This window comes from Rhinolophus sinicus, linkage group LG14, assembly GCF_036562045.2.
Source record: "Rhinolophus sinicus isolate RSC01 linkage group LG14, ASM3656204v1, whole genome shotgun sequence".
In the NCBI taxonomy this organism is placed as follows: domain Eukaryota; kingdom Metazoa; phylum Chordata; class Mammalia; order Chiroptera; family Rhinolophidae; genus Rhinolophus; species Rhinolophus sinicus.
This window is the reverse complement of record NC_133763.1, coordinates 50,510,244-50,525,749: the sequence shown is the minus strand read 5'-3', so window position 1 is coordinate 50,525,749 and position 15,506 is coordinate 50,510,244. Positions and strand designations below refer to the sequence as shown.

Here is a 15,506-nt window from a genome sequence, read left to right as displayed (position 1 = left end):
TCTTCCATTAGTTTGGAGAAGCAAGCCCACGGGTAGAAATGTAATACTCTGGAAAGGTAGGAGAAAAGCATTATTCAGAGTGATATTAGGTTTTCTGGTTAATGTCGTATTTAGGAGGTTAATGTTCGTGAGGAATTAGAAAACTAAATGTTACTCTTCATAATCAGTTCAACTGAAATGAGTGATCTAGGATGGTTTCCCCATTGGGTCAGGAAGCCCCTGAAATTGGGCTGTGATCATCCCAACCCCGTGTAATTGGAGCCTCGCGTGTTTGTTTCCTCCACAGGTGGAGGCCCTGAATTGTGATCTATGTCCCCCCTACATCAGCCGCCTGCAAGTACTACATGATCACATGACCCTGGACATGGACGCTGTCCTGTCTGATTTTGTCCGATCCACAGGAGCAGAGCCAGGGCTGGCCCGAGATCTCCTGGAAGGTAAGTGGTCATGGGGGAGAATGAGAAGAGAGAAAGTGAAGTGTAATATGTATTAGGATGATTTGGAACATTCAAGGTGATCAGAAGTCACTTTGTATATGGTAGGCCTTACATTTACTTCTAATAATATACTTTGTGTATGACCCACCATAATGTAAGAATGCAAAATACCCTTTTCACCTTGGATTTTGGGGGTAGCTTTCGCCACTGTCAATTTATGCTCAGGTAAGGCAAGTGAAATTTTGTGTGAGTCCACTAAAAGCATAGTTCTAGATCGTTAAGATTTCTTCTTTATATAGAAATGACTTTTGGGTTTTCACGTTTGGAATTATGCATGGTTTTGTTTCTTTCCTTCCCTATATTGTATGAGTAATTCTACGGAGAGTGAATTAATTTAATATTTTCATTTTGCTGCTTTTGTTCACTCACATCTGTATACACACACAAGTATGAATGTTCTGGGTTTTAAGGTCCTTAAGGCTTGGAATCATGCATTGGCGTCCTTTGGAGTCATAATTTAACAGATGCTTTTTGATGATGAAAATATGTAATGATACAACTAGATAAAAGCCTGTGAGGGAGGGGAAAGTTCTTAGTATACATGGCTGATTTTTTTAGATTGTCAGCCCTTAGCGAGGTGTGACAGCCTGACATTTGCTTCGCTGCCTGTGAGCAAGCACTAGTTTGCAAATGGAAGATCGGGGTTTCAGTTCCACTTTGCTAATTCAGTATGAATGCGCTTAACTTGCAGTTTCGATTTCATCTCCTACTACGCTCTCCCTCACTGCCTATGCTGCAGCATGTACCCCTGTCACCTGTCCCTGATCATGCTGTTTCCTAGGTTTGCAGTGTCCTTGCCTTCATTGTTCTGAAGTTCTCCTCATCCTTCAAGATTCGGCTCAAATGCCTCCTCTTCCTCCTATAACCTGTATTGAACACCTACCTATATGTGTTATGTATGATGTACTTGAGATATCTTATTTTATTCTCACAACCACTCTGCAATATAGGTTTTATTAGCCTAGTATTACAATTTTTTTTTTAACTGGGCAATATTGGGGTCAATCAGTTAAGAATATTGCCGTAGTTCAGATGCGACATGGTGGGGGCCTGGACCACCGTGGGAGCGGTAGAGTGAGAAGTGGCTGGATTCAAAAGAATGGGGGAATCAAAAGACCTGAGCATCATTTTCTCTCTGTCTCTTCTTTTACAAGTTAACTCTGGTTGTAGTGTAAAGAACAAATTAGAGAGGGGAGCAATGAGGGGTAGAGGGCCCAGTGAGCCTCCGGAAAAGACCGAAGACCAGGTGAAGGTTAGAGGACCCGAATTAGGGCAGTGACAATAGAACAGATGTGAGAGATGTTTCGGGGTGGGGAAGGGGGCCTTGCAAACAGCCCTAAGGATTGACGAGCTAGTGAGGGAAGAGGGGCTGAAGCTGACTGAAATTTCTGGACGGGGGGATTGTGACTCCATTACCCATTTCGGGAAGAGAGGAGAAGAAGCAGGTTTTAGGAGGGAAGATGGGGCATTAGCTTTGGATTGTTGATGGTTAGGAGGACCTGATTTTAAGGAGTTTAGCAGACAGTGGAAATATAGATCCAGTGCTCAAGACAGATGTCATTCACTCCTTCATTGATTCAGAACAAAAGGCCTCCATTCTTCAACAAATATTTATTGAGGACCTACTAGGTGCCAGCTTCTAGAAACTTGAACAAAACAAACAAAAACTTTGCCCTTGCGTTCTAGTGGGAGAGAGACCAATAACCGGTGAGCAGGATAACCAAGTAAATTGTGAAGTGTTCAGTGCTATGGGAATGATGGGGTTGTAATTTTTAATTGGGTAGTCAGGGTAGGCCTTATTAAAAATGTGACATTTGAGCAAATATGGAGGAGATGAGTTGTCTGCGTAGACATGCTGGGAAGAGTTGGTGGAAAGGCCGTAGGTGGGAGCAGTTTTATCATGTTCCAGTAACAGCAAAAAGGCCAGTATGACTGAAGCAGGGTGAGCGGAGGGAGTTGGAACAAATGGTGAATGAAATGGTTCAGAAGTAAATTCATCAGACATGGATGATTAACACAGCTGAACTGGAGAATTACAGTAACAAGAAACATAACAGCAACAGCATGAAAGAGATACATAATGCTTTCTATGTACCAAACCCTGTTCTAAGTGCTTTCAATTCATTTCATCTTCATAATAACCCTATATGATACCATCTTCACTTTCATAGCCAGGGAAATTGAAGCACAGAGAAAAGGCTAGAAAAGTAGGCCAGGCCGTAGAAAGCCTTGAATGTCACACAAAGGAGCCTAGGCTTTATTCCATAGACAGTGCTAAGCCATTAAAGGTTTTAAATGATTAGAACTGTACTTTCGAAAGAGTCGTCTCATGGGATTCTTCAGAGTGGATTGGAGGTGGTAGGAATTGAATGAAGGTGGATGGGATAGAACAGAAAGAAGTGTGAACAATTATGTAGGACATTAGGAGGGAGAAAGCAACAGAAAAATCAATTATGACACATCTGTCATGTAGGGTCTTCAGTAGAGTGGACTCTTAAATTTGAGGAGTTAATTCCCTTTGATAATCATGATGACAGCTGTTAGCTCTTTCTTTAGAAAAATGCACCTACCTATAACTTCGTGTACAATTTCCGGTGGTTTAGGATACCCCAGAGCACGTCTAGGCTAAGAATTCTCTGGGTCTCAGAATTAAGGATCTAAGCTGGAATCCTGCTGGGCTCCGGTGCATACGAGCTGTGACCTTGGGCAAGTCACTCTATTTCTTTCAGCTTCATTCCCTTTATCTGTAAAATGAGGTTACCAGGTCTCCAAGGGCTATTTCAGGGCAGAGAAAAGTTTCTATGCTCCTGGAGCTTACTTAGGAAATAGACAAGTAAATCAAATGTGGTATTTCCGATTGAAGTGTTGTGAAGCAAATAAAGCAGGGTCAGAGGAAAGGAGGACGGTGAAGTATGCATGAGTATACGCTCGTTCTGATAGAATGGTGAGCGTGATCGCTCTGTCTTTCCTCCCTGTACTCTGAGTGCCCAACTCACTTTTTGCTTTGTCTCCTGACAGGAAAGAACTGGGATGTGAGTGCTGCCCTCAATGATTTTGAACAGCTGCGTCAAGTCCACGCTGGGAACCTGCCCCCACCCTTTAGTGAAGGGAGTGGTGGCCCCAGGATCCCTGAAAAAGGGTTTTCTGATAGAGAGTCTACTCGCCCTCCCCGACCCACCCTACAGCGGCAGGATGACATCGTTCAAGGTACTGGGGTAACTGAGGGGTGCTTCTGTGTACTGAGTAGAAAGGAAGGGCGGGGACTGCTAGTCAGTCAGAGTTGTGATCCTTCGGAGATGATTCCGTTCCTCCCATTCTTTCCAGCCAAACTGGGGAGAGAGGGCCTCAGGCTGGCCAGGTGCTGGCGCCCCTCGCTGTCGCTCTGCATCTTGAGTGTATCCTAGATAAAGGCCTTCAGATACTGGGAAAAATAGAGGAAGGGGAGGATACCATCTAATTGTTGAGATGAGGTACACATAAAGATAGACGTCAAAGAGTCACTACCATCTACCTCTTTGGAGGCCATTTTGGTAATATTGGTCAATAGCTACCAAAATTTAAAAATGCATCTCTACCCTGACTCGTTATATTATATGTGTATGTACGTGTATACCCAGAGGAAGCCAGAGAAATGTGTACATATTTTAAGGAAAAAAACTATTGAAATTGTAATATTAAATAGCGATAACAAAATACGAATACAAGTCGTGTATACATTTTTTTGGCACCCCCAGTATATACCCTTTAAGTAAATCAATACACAACGTAAATAGACACGTACACATAGGTAGTGTAAAACTTGAAAGTTAAAGCTTGAAAACGACTCTTTAATGTCCATTAGTAGAGAAGTGGTTAAATAAATTGTAGTCATCCATGGTGTGGCATCTTCTGGAATCCTCTGCTGTCATTAGAATGAATTAGGTAGAACTTGATGTACCATTTTGAAAAAAATCTCTAAACTCTATCGAGAAAGGTAAGATGCAGTACAGTGTATATAGTATGCTCCTGTTTAGGCTTTTAAAGCTGATTCGAAAAGCTGTATGTGCGTCTGTGTGCATTAAAATTTCTAGAAGGATACAAAAGGTTGCCTCTGGGGAAGGGATCAGGAAATTGGAATGAGAGGGAACTTTCTTTGTACCTTTTGGTGGTCTTTTGATTTTTCACCATGGGCATATGGTACTTTTTAAATATAAAAAAAAAAAAAGTTTAAAAAATAACGTCACTATAAAATAACTTGAAACAACTCTTGACTTACCTGGTGCATCATCTCTAAATACTGGGTGAAGAACTGCTACCGAGCATGGGTTTTAGCTCTTTTGGTAATGTTTGTATAACTCAAGCCATGCAAATGAATTGTAGTACTTCACTGAACAAATTATGATTACAATGAGCTATCTGCTGGGGAATTAATTGTAAGTGCCATGTATTCAAAATAAATGAAGTAATTTGGGGCATATCTACGTTACTGTCTTCCTCTGTAGCATGTTAAGTGAGAATCGACTGTGTACATTTCTGATAAATATGAGTATCAAAAAAGTTATGGTAAATAATATAAATAAATGTCATTGATGGTAGGTAAGAAAGTTCCTGAATGTTTAAGATCTGTCTTTAATTTTTTATAATGGAAACCCTTTTCTACATTCTCGAAAACCCTGAAAATTATTGCCGAGATTATTTGAGTCCATCTAGCCAAATGAAGCCCCATTTCCGTTATTCTCTCTTCCTCCCACTGAACAATGACCAAGTTGCCAAATGATGGGTCCCTATTATGTTGAAAAATGGAAATGGAAAAAGAGTCATGGGGAAAAGACATTCAGGCAAATTCCAGAAAGGGTAGAAAAAGGACTGTATACTTGGTGCTAATGGGAGTGCTTGCAAAAAATACCACTTCCTATATTTCTCCGATTGTATTTGGCTTGAGAAAGAGGGTTGTGAAATTTGGTAGCAAGAGAGACTCACAGATTTCCCCTGATTGGGAAAACCTTTCCACCACATGAGTGGAAAGTTCTGCGTGAGCTGTGTATGTTCTAAGGTGACTCCATTTCTCATTGCAGAAAAACGCCTGTCTAGGGGCATCTCCCACGCCAGCTCCAGCATTGTTTCCCTCGCCCGCTCCCATGTCTCCTCCAATGGTGGGGGTGGGGGGAGCAGTGAGCACCCCCTGGAAATGCCCATCTGTGCCTTCCAGCTTCCAGATCTCACTGTGTACAATGAAGACTTCCGCAGTTTCATAGAGAGAGACCTCATTGAACAGTCCATGCTGGTCGCCTTGGAGCAGGCAGGTCAGTGAGTCCTTCCTTATCTGCTCTTCCCTCTGCGTTCCACGTGTCGGCAGCCACGTGGTGGGTCTGGGCTTAGCCAGCAGCTTCCAGTCTACGTGGGTGACCTGACACGGTCAAGGTCAGCAGTCCGTCGGATAAACATGGACTGAGCTAGGCGCCTCTTCAAGTTAAAGAAAGGACACACATTAGACAGTCTCCTCTGGAAATTTCCTATTTCACAGAAGGGAAGCCAAATAGATATACATGTGAAAGGCCTAGGAATCAATACTTGAAAATCAATACATGAAAAAAATACAAATGGATTCTAATTAGCTCTGGGACACCCCTGTGAACAGAAAGAACCAGGGCTGTAAACAGTGCACAGTGGTGATTATGTCACATTTATTCATGTGAACTTTTCCCAAAAGACTTCTTTACCTTTATAATTGTGTTTGTCTTAAATTACTGTTAAAATTAGTTACTATGTTGGGGTGAGGTACCTGGGAGTTCTGGGAAAACTAGTCAGATGTTAAAACACTCCCATGGAAGGACTAGGGGGTGAGGGGTGGGGCATGGGAAAGAAGCTCATACCTTTCATTTTGTACCCTTCTGTACTGAGCACGTGCCTTGATTCATAGTTTTTTTAAAAGTTGGCAAGTTATTTGACAAGATTATAGGCCAGTTTTTCTTTCTGTAGACTTCTCAGTAATTCAAAAAAACTTTGAAGCATCCTTCATGAAATACTTTCCTCGTGTAAATAATGGATTGGCCATTGTGGGGTGACTACACAGAAGTGAAACTCACCTTTGGGTGTCTTATGTCCTGTGTCACTGCTCATGCCATTGAAATCATACCACATACACACTGGCATGCTGACTGTCACATTTGCAGATGGAACTTGTGTGACACTTGGAATATTTACTTGAGGTTGTTTTCCTTTTAGTGTTGATGGATTCCTACTCAGCTCTGTTGCTACAATATTTATTCATCTGTTGACCCAAGTGAAGGAATCAGACCAAGTAGACAATAGAGATTTCAACCTATGGCCTTGACCTCATCATCTCACCCAGGGTTGCTCAATCTTAGCTCTGTTGACGTTTAGGACCAGATAATTCCTGCCTGTGCGAGCTGCTTTGTGCTTTGTGTAGTGTTTGGAGCCTCGCTGGCCTCTACCCACTAGATGCCGGTGCCATCCCTCCACCAGTTGTGACAACCAAACTTTTCAAGACTTTGCCAAATATTTCCTTGGGGACAAAACTGTCCCCACTTAAGAATCACTGATCTAACTAGTTGTGCTCACCAGGTTCTGATTGACTAGATATAAGTGAAGAAGATATAAAAAGTAGTAGCACGATGGTTTTATTCTGGTAGGTTTTCTAGAGGAGGCACATTTTGAGTCTGTTTGCAAAACGGAAGTGGAAAGGGCTTTTTGTGGGTCATTTGCTCTTCTTTTCCTCCCGTTTCTGTAGGACGGTTGAACTGGTGGGTGAGTGTGGACCCCACCTGTCAGAGGCTGCTTCCTTTGGCAACTACTGGAGACGGAAACTGCCTCCTGCATGCGGCGTCTCTTGGTGAGTCCTGAAAGCAGCCTTCCCTTCCCGCATAGAAAGGAATTGATAGTTCAATCTCATGTGCAGGCCTTGATCCAGCCAAGCTTGATCTTAGGCAGAAGTGATGGTTGAGAGCAAGGTCGTGTGTGTGTGTGTGTGTGTGTGTGTGTGTGTGTGTGTGTGCGCGCGCGCGCTCGCACATGCGCGCGTGCAGGAGGCGATAGCAGAGCCCTGCCTAGGTTTTTCAGTCTTGTTCAGAGATCGTATGGAGGACACACAATTACCGTGGGTCACACTCTGAGAGCTGACCCCCAGAAGTCATGAGCAATGAAAAGCAAGCAGTATATAGCTCTGTGTGTGTGTATAGTTCTACTGAATATTTATTCTTTTGGTATATAAAACAGGTATGTTTTCATCAGTCCTTTGTGAGACGTGTTTACTTTGAATTATAAGAGCTATTTATAGTTCAGTATATTATTTGCCTTCGCTTTTAAAAAAGGTCCCCATTTTCCAGCCATCCCTCAAGCGTTGATGCTGATTACATGTGCCAGACCTGTCTTATGTGCTGGAACTCTGGTTTGGTTTCTTAGACTCGCGTCAGGAGTAAGGGCTTCAGTCAGGAGTTTGTAGGACACGGTATATCCCCCACTTTCAAGTCCTCAAAGTTTTGTGACCCTCCAGAGTAGGCATGTCTTTTCTTTCTTGATGAAGTACCCTAAGTCACAGGAAGGTTTCTTTGAACTTGGGCTTCAGCCTGATTTCCTTGATGCCAGTGTCTGTGGATATAACTAATAAGCAGAGTTGAATCAAGGTAAGGTTCTTGCTGTTGTTTTCTTGCCGCAGGGATGTGGGGTTTCCATGATCGCGACTTGATGCTGCGGAAAGCTTTGTATGCACTGATGGAGAAGGGAGCCGAGAAGGAAGCATTAAAACGGCGCTGGAGGTGGCAGCAAACACAGCAGAATAAAGAGGTGAGAGCGTTCAGGAGGGAGACCTTGTTTCCCAGTTACCCAGAGGACATGCCCCATGCCTGCCAGTAGGAAGTGTCTCCAGGTGCTTAGTTCAGTGATATTCCTCCTGTAATTCTGGAAATTATAGGAAATGCAGATAATACCATTTCTCAGAAGGGTAAGTGCCTTCTGATATGGACATGAGAACTTGTGGGGACACCGAGACCTACACAGGAGGTCTCTTAACTGTGCTTGTCACCAATAGCTGCTCAGTAAGCCTTCAGTGGCAAGCTTGCAAAATGAGGTATGGCAAGTCCATTGGATTTTTGTGTTGTTTGGATTTTTTTGCTTATAATAAGGCCAGACCAATTGTTAAAGACTTAGAACGTTTTCAAACTATGTAGAAATGTAAATGCTTAAAGTTTGGAGGAGGGTGTGTGGCGGGGAGGGGGGCATATATAACACTTATTTTTCAAATAGTTTAAAAATTTTAAAAGCATGTCTGTTAAATTGAGTTTGAATGGCACTTCTCAGGGGTTTAGCAATTGTTGAAGCTGTTTTTGTAGAAGAAAGAAACAATGGACTGTACTTTCCATCCCCGTACCAGGGGTTGGGCAAACTCTGGCCTGTGAGCCAAATCCCACCAACTGTGTTGGTAAAAAAAAGTTTTATGGGAGCACAGCCCCGCCCATTCATTTACACGTGTACGTTTATGTAAGTGCGTTCCTGCTACGGCAGCAGAATAGAGTAGATGCATGTGGCCTGCAAAGACAAAGATTCACTCTCAGACTCTTTACAGAAAAAGCTTGCCCACCCCGTCCCTGTAGTAATGACATTAAATATTGACATAAAGACAATGGGTCTCCCTACTTCCTTTTCCCCTGGTTCTCTGCCTACTATGTTTATCTCCTGCTCTTCGGGTATATTTATTTTTTGCCATGTACGGGGCTGGGTGTTCCTGGTATGAATATGGGAATATGTTTTCAGAAACTTTCCTTTTTCTTCCCATCTTCTTTCTTTTCTCCTTTTATTGCATGATCATAACTGGCCATAATATAGAACTAAGATTTTTTTCGGTTATTAGAATTTTATGTCCTAAAAATTTTAAATATGTACGTAGAATGTGTTATGTTTCTTTCTCAAAAACACAGTGCCTATTGTTAAACTTAAGATGATATTAGGATCAGAGTCACGTCTTTGATCAGCCAAAGTGCCTAGAAGGTTCCTGAGGGAAATGAGCACAGGGCAGAGCCCAATAAGCAGCCTGTTCTTTCTCCCACCAAACCTTACGGCTCCCTGTGCAGCGGAGCTGGACCTTGTGGAGAGAGAACTGCTCTTGCCAGCCCAGAATCTCCTCCTTCACTGTTGGATTCACACCATCCCTGAGCCTTAGATTTGACCACTCCGTAGATAAAACAAGGCCCAACCCGAGCCTGCTGGTTAAGTAGAAGTGACACAACTGTCAGAAGATAGGTGTGTTCAATCGCAGCTTTTGAACTATTATTTTAAAGGTGGGGGTCGATGATGGCGGTATTTAGCCAGGAGACCCAGAAATCCCCAAGTTCTGTCCTTGGTTAGCCACCTGTCCCTCTCAAAGCCCCCATTGGAAATACATGCATAGAGACTAGTGCTGTCAAAGGAGCCATCTTTTTACTCCTTTTGCTGGGCACATTGAAAGCTCCGTGCTAGTAATGTGGCCAGATAGTTGTTTGGCTCAGACCACTCAGACCTTGAGAGTAGGAACGATGGGAGAAGGGTGACGGACCAGGGGGCTTCTTTTAGCCAGGACCAAACAGCAAACTAATTATTTTGATTTCCCGGACCTCCTTGTTTTGCATTGAAATTGGTGGTAAATAAAACCCAGTAAGAACATTTTCAGGCTAGAAGGTTCCGCCACCTAGTGGCTGTGTATAAAAACCGGAAGCTACGAGGGAGAGGGAGACAGATCCTCCTGCATCACGGACTATGTATTAGAGGGACCAGAGCACCCCGTATATATAATCTGTGCTTGTTCTTATTATTTTTGAATTGAAAAAAATTTGTGATAGCATTTTACAAACTGAAAACAGCTTTGTCATTTTTAAATTAAAAAGTGGAATGTGCTCACCATGGCTCTAATTCCTGTTAAATTTGTCCCCGATACCCCTCATTTTCCATTGTGACTCTTTTTACTTTATGAGTGTGCGTTTAAGCAGTATAAACTCATTTTAATACTAACGTAAGCCAAATATAGCAGGTAGACTCATCTCCCAAATCCTATACATCCTAAAGCCAATAGGATAATCTTAAGTCATTTGTACCACTTCTGCTCCTTTGATGAAAATTACAGTTTCACTCAGCATCTATTTATTGATTACTGATCACATAGTAGGCACGAGGCGTTTTGCAGAAAACTTGGTCCAGGGCCTTCAGAGTAGCAGTAGGAAGTGACACATAAATACATTATTGCAGCAAAGACTTACTTCTGTGATAGGATTCTGTGTAGCGCTAAGGAGGAGGACACAAAGGAAGGCGTTATCTCCCAGGGAGACTCAAAAGGCTTCGTGCAGGAGTGATACTTGAGTTCTCTCCTGACAGCTGAGAAACTGTGCCCCAGGTAGATAGGGAGCGGCTGCTTCAGGCAGAAGGAACAACTTAGACGCTGATATAAGACAACATAGTGCATCCAAGGAAGTACAGCCAATTACTAAACATTAGACTAGAGAGGTGGGTAGGGGCCAGGGAGTGGACTTCACACGCTATGTTTAAGGAGTTTGAACCATATCTAATCGGTAATGATAGTTTTAAAGGAATTTGTAGCAGGAAGCAATCATCATTAGATTTTAATTCTAGAAAACTTCCGGTAGCATTGTAGAACGTGGGTCAGAAGACTATCTGACTGGAAGTAGTAAAACCAGTTAAGGTCCATTGCGGTAGTTCTTACTTAATAATTGTTGGCTAAAGGGATCTGAGTGTGGGGTGCTTAAAAGGGGAAGAGTCTTCAATACCTCCCTGGCTCCTAGCTTGGATGTTTCAGTGCTCGTTATTGCTTTCACTAGGGTAGGAACATAGGAAGAAGAGAGAGTTTGGGAAGAAGTAGGGGTTCCGTTTTACTGTGTAGAGTTTGAGGTAGTCATGGGCAGGTGGTTGTCTTCGGTAGGCAGCGGAATGTGAATATCGACATGAAGAGGACGTCTGGGCCGGAGAGGGAGAAGATAGAGTCCCGAGCATGTGGGTGGCAGGAGATGAGATTGTGGCAGCAGACGAGATCGCCCAGAAGGAACCAAGGCTAAAATCTTTGACACAGAAATTTTGTGTGGCATATTTCTGGGATAGCAGAGTTCACAGAGGTAGGAGAAAGTAGTGTTGTGGAAGCAGAAAGAGAAGAAAGTTTAAAGAGATCAAACGCCACAGGAAGGTGAAGAAAGATGAGAACCAGAGTCCTCTGAATTTGGCGATTAGAAGGTCATTGTCCTTTGCCAGAGTCAGTTAGGTGAAGTGAGACGTGGGGGTGAGGGGCACAGGCTGGAGGGCAGACACAGAAGCTAGATTGCAATGGGTCGGAAAGAATGGCAGAAAAAGAAATGTGAGCGAGATCCTAGACTATCCTTTCATGGATCTTGACTAGAAAAGGGGGAGATTGGACTCTGTAGTACCAATTATAAGCCAAATGTTAAGAGAAGTAGGGAGTGGGGTAACGTGAGTGAGTGGAAAGGCTGTTGCCCCTTGGACTAGCCTCTAATTGCTTGCTCCCCCCTCCCTGTCTTTCACACAGTCAGGCTTGGTGTACACAGAGGACGAATGGCAGAAGGAGTGGAATGAGCTAATCAAACTTGCCTCAAGTGAGCCCCGCATGCATCTGGGAACCAATGGAGCCAACTGTGGAGGGTAAGTATGGCTAAGCTGGGGAGCAGGAGTAATCTGTACTGAGTCGGCAGTGTCCAGAGAGCTCTGTGCTAAGAGGATGTTAGAAGGAAAGAGAAGCCATGGCAAGGGCACAGAAGTGTGTGCTAGAGACACAGGTAGCTCAGTATTGCCGAAATAGGGTGTACGCGGTGCAGCGGGACAGAGGAGGCTGTGCTAAGCCTTCTCTTGTTCCCTGCTAAGAAATTAAATTGTATCCTCTCCGGACTTTGAGGAAACTGCAGGGCAAATGACCTAGTTTCCTCAGTAAATAAAATGCAAGGAAAATAAGAATGGAGAGGGAACCTAAGTTTAGAGACACTTGATGGACATATTAACCAATCTCAATGTATGGACATTTATACGACAGTTGGGGAAATGTGAACAACGTCTGCATGTTTTATTGTTAACTTATTCAAGTGTGATATTAATGGTATTGTGGATATTTTTTTAAAGAAATTACTTTTTAGAGATAGATAAAAACTGAAATATTTATGGGTGAAATGATGCTATGTCTAAGATTTGCTTCAAAATTATCAGGTGGGTTTGGTAGGTGTGGGGGCTGACGGAAGTAGATCAAGGTCTAGGTGAACCAAGTTGATCGAATATTTATCACTGTCGAGGCTTGGTGATGGATACGTGACAGCTTAGTATAATAGTCTTTCTAGTTTTGAATATGTTTAAAATTTTGAAATTTTGTATAATAGAAACTTAGAAACTATAAGCAATCCCAACATTATTGTGCATAAGAATAATCTGGGAGGATTGTTTAAAGTGCAGTTTCTGGACCTCCATCCTTGAGTTGGATTGAGGTAAGCCCCAGAAATCTGCATCCATAGCAAGCATCCCATGTTGAATAACATTGCTTTGAGGGGAGCGGAAGGCCACTAGAGTGTGTGCGAGTGACCGGAGCAAATTCGTGTATTTGAACATGCTGACAACAGAACAGATGGGGAAGTGGAGGGAGGGAGACTAGAGGCAATTGTAGAGACTAGGAAAGAGAGGGCCGTGCGTATGGACGATAGTGGTGGGTTGCAGATAAGCCGGGGGAAGCAGGACCTAGGAGACGCGGGACGGAACTGGCCAAGCCAGGCGATGAAGTGGAGCGAGAGAGAAAGAACAGTAAATGTTTCACACATTTCCAAGTAGACTTCTAGGTAGTGGCAAGGGAACAGCAGAGGAGGACATTTTGTTTCTTTCTTTTGTTTTTGGAAGGCCAGGATGAGTGTGGTGTGTGGGTGGGTGTGGTGGGTGAAGGCAGCAGGGTGAGGGTACCCAGTTGTGTACTGCTGCAGAGAACTGGGGGAGGTGGTGGAACAAGACGGGTATTAGAGGGATCGCCTCCAGATTCCTAACACTGCCTTGACCCGAGAGCCTCCCAGTCTCTTTCCCTGGACTTCCCCGTCTCTGACGTGGAAGGAGAAACAGCCCTGGTAGCGTAAGCTAATCAGCTATGTCCGCAGCAGCCTTCGGATGAGAAACCCAGGGAAGCACATCCCTCCTTTCCCTCTTCGTAGAACTGGTCTTCAGAGGGTCTCTTGTTTTGTTTTCTTCCCTCTCCCTTCTACTCTCTCGCCTCCTGCATCTCCAGGGTGGAGAGTTCAGAGGAGCCTGTCTATGAGAGTCTAGAAGAATTCCACGTCTTCGTCCTTGCCCACGTGCTCAGGAGGCCCATCGTGGTGGTGGCAGACACCATGCTGAGGGACTCGGGGGGAGAAGGTGAGTCAGTCCGCATCCCGTGCTGAGCGCCCCGTTTGTGGAGCCGTGGGCTAAGAACTGGCAGGGGCACAGGAACCCCGGGATATGCGGACCCTCGGGGAGAACGGTGTAAATCAGGACCATGCAGAATTTGCAGGAGATTCTCAGGAGTAAAGCAGTTAGGGTTCACTGATGAGGCTTCTTAGAAAAGAATTATTAAGCAGGGCTTGGAATGAAAGGGGGGTTCAGTTGGCAGAGTGGGGTGGAGGGATTGCCCACTAGGCAAGAACAGAGCCTTAATAATCATCTTTGTGGTTTCCCACAGCGTTCGCCCCTATTCCCTTTGGCGGAATCTATCTGCCCTTGGAGGTCCCAGCCAGCCAGTGTCACCGCTCCCCTCTGGTGCTCGCTTACGATCAGGCCCACTTTTCTGCACTTGTGTCCATGGAGCAGAAGGAGAATGCCAAGGAACAAGGTGCTGAATGCAGAGTCCGGGTCTCGGGTGTCTTCGGTCTGCGTTATTTGCACTTGGAAAAACTGAAATGAGAGAGAATATAGGAGGAAAGAATTCCGTGACATGCAAGCTGGGCCAGGGTTGATACGGTCTTACTAAGCTGCAGGATATACCAGGGTTTTAAAATTAACCAAAAACAAAACTTAGGGGAAAAATACAGCAGCCTGTATCCCCTGCTCCCTGTTCTAGAGTGAAGAGCTTATGTATGAAGGTCATACAGCCTTCCAGATGGGGCTTGGCTCTATTTGTCTTAATAATGACATTGAATTCCCTGAATCCACACCTTAACTGGCAAGAATATCGTGAGTGTTGACTGACTGGTCAGGAGTCGTGGAAATGAGTGGCCTAATTTGGGTGTTGGGTGGTAAGGGAAAATCAGCCAGTTCGTTTTTAATGCCGGAGTAGTTCCCAGGTCAGAACTGAGAAGTCACCGCAGCCATCGTGCCATCCCTGTGGGGACAGACCCAGCTCCTTGTTAGAGAAGTCAGTCTGTTCAGTTGCCTTCTTCTCTCCTCGAGGACCCGCCTGAATGACGTGTTCTTTTCTTCCCCAGCTGTGATCCCACTTACAGATTCTGAGCATAAGCTGCTGACCCTGCACTTTGCTGTGGACCCTGGGAAGGGCTGGGAGTGGGGCAAAGATGACAGTGACAACGTCCGATTGGCCAGGTGAGGCAGGCTGTCGTCGCCTCCGCTGTGTGGCTGCCACCTTCTCCACACAGAGCATCTGTCTCCCAGGCACTTGGCCTTGGCTCAGGGGCAGGACAGTGACATCCTAGCGCTAGTGTCTTTGGGAAGATGGAGAGAGGGAAAGGTGGGAGCCAGGGTGGGCGCCGGGATGCTTGAAGCGTGGAGCTGCTTTTTCCCCATGAAGGAAAGAGATGGGGATCCTGGGATCTCAGCTTGTTCTTTCCTTCCAGTATGAAAAGTGTTCTTGCACTGATAGTTCCCAGAATCCCCCAAACGGTGATCAGAAAATCAATTTACACTTCTTCTTCCATCCCAAGTGAGAGGGGTTTTAAATGGTAGACCAAAATAATTTGCTCTGGATTTTTTCCCTTCTGGAATTTAAACAGCAAGAAAAACACGGTCTCCCACACCCTTCGCCCCGCCTCCCAGAAGCCAGTCTAGGCTTCCTCCTGCCCCTACCCAGTC

At 44.5% G+C, this 15,506-nt stretch overlaps 1 protein-coding gene across 5 annotated transcripts in view; it reads left to right on the top strand.

Moving 5' to 3' along the window:
- OTUD7B (OTU deubiquitinase 7B) overlaps positions 1-15,506 on the top strand; it is a 49,833-nt gene that overhangs the window by 28,750 nt on the left and 5,577 nt on the right. For 4 of the 5 annotated variants that reach the window (XM_074318947.1, XM_074318948.1, XM_074318949.1 and 1 more), the window contains 9 exons: positions 287-437; positions 3,516-3,704; positions 5,552-5,779; positions 7,228-7,329; positions 8,152-8,279; positions 12,013-12,125; positions 13,732-13,859; positions 14,164-14,313; positions 14,906-15,020. In XM_074318947.1, the coding sequence (XP_074175048.1) occupies positions 353-437; positions 3,516-3,704; positions 5,552-5,779; positions 7,228-7,329; positions 8,152-8,279; positions 12,013-12,125; positions 13,732-13,859; positions 14,164-14,313; positions 14,906-15,020 (1,238 nt within the window). In that variant the 5' untranslated portion in view covers positions 287-352. The remainder of the gene's footprint in view (positions 1-286; positions 438-3,515; positions 3,705-5,551; positions 5,780-7,227; positions 7,330-8,151; positions 8,280-12,012; positions 12,126-13,731; positions 13,860-14,163; positions 14,314-14,905; positions 15,021-15,506) is intronic. The other variant, XM_074318950.1, reaches the window with a different exon arrangement.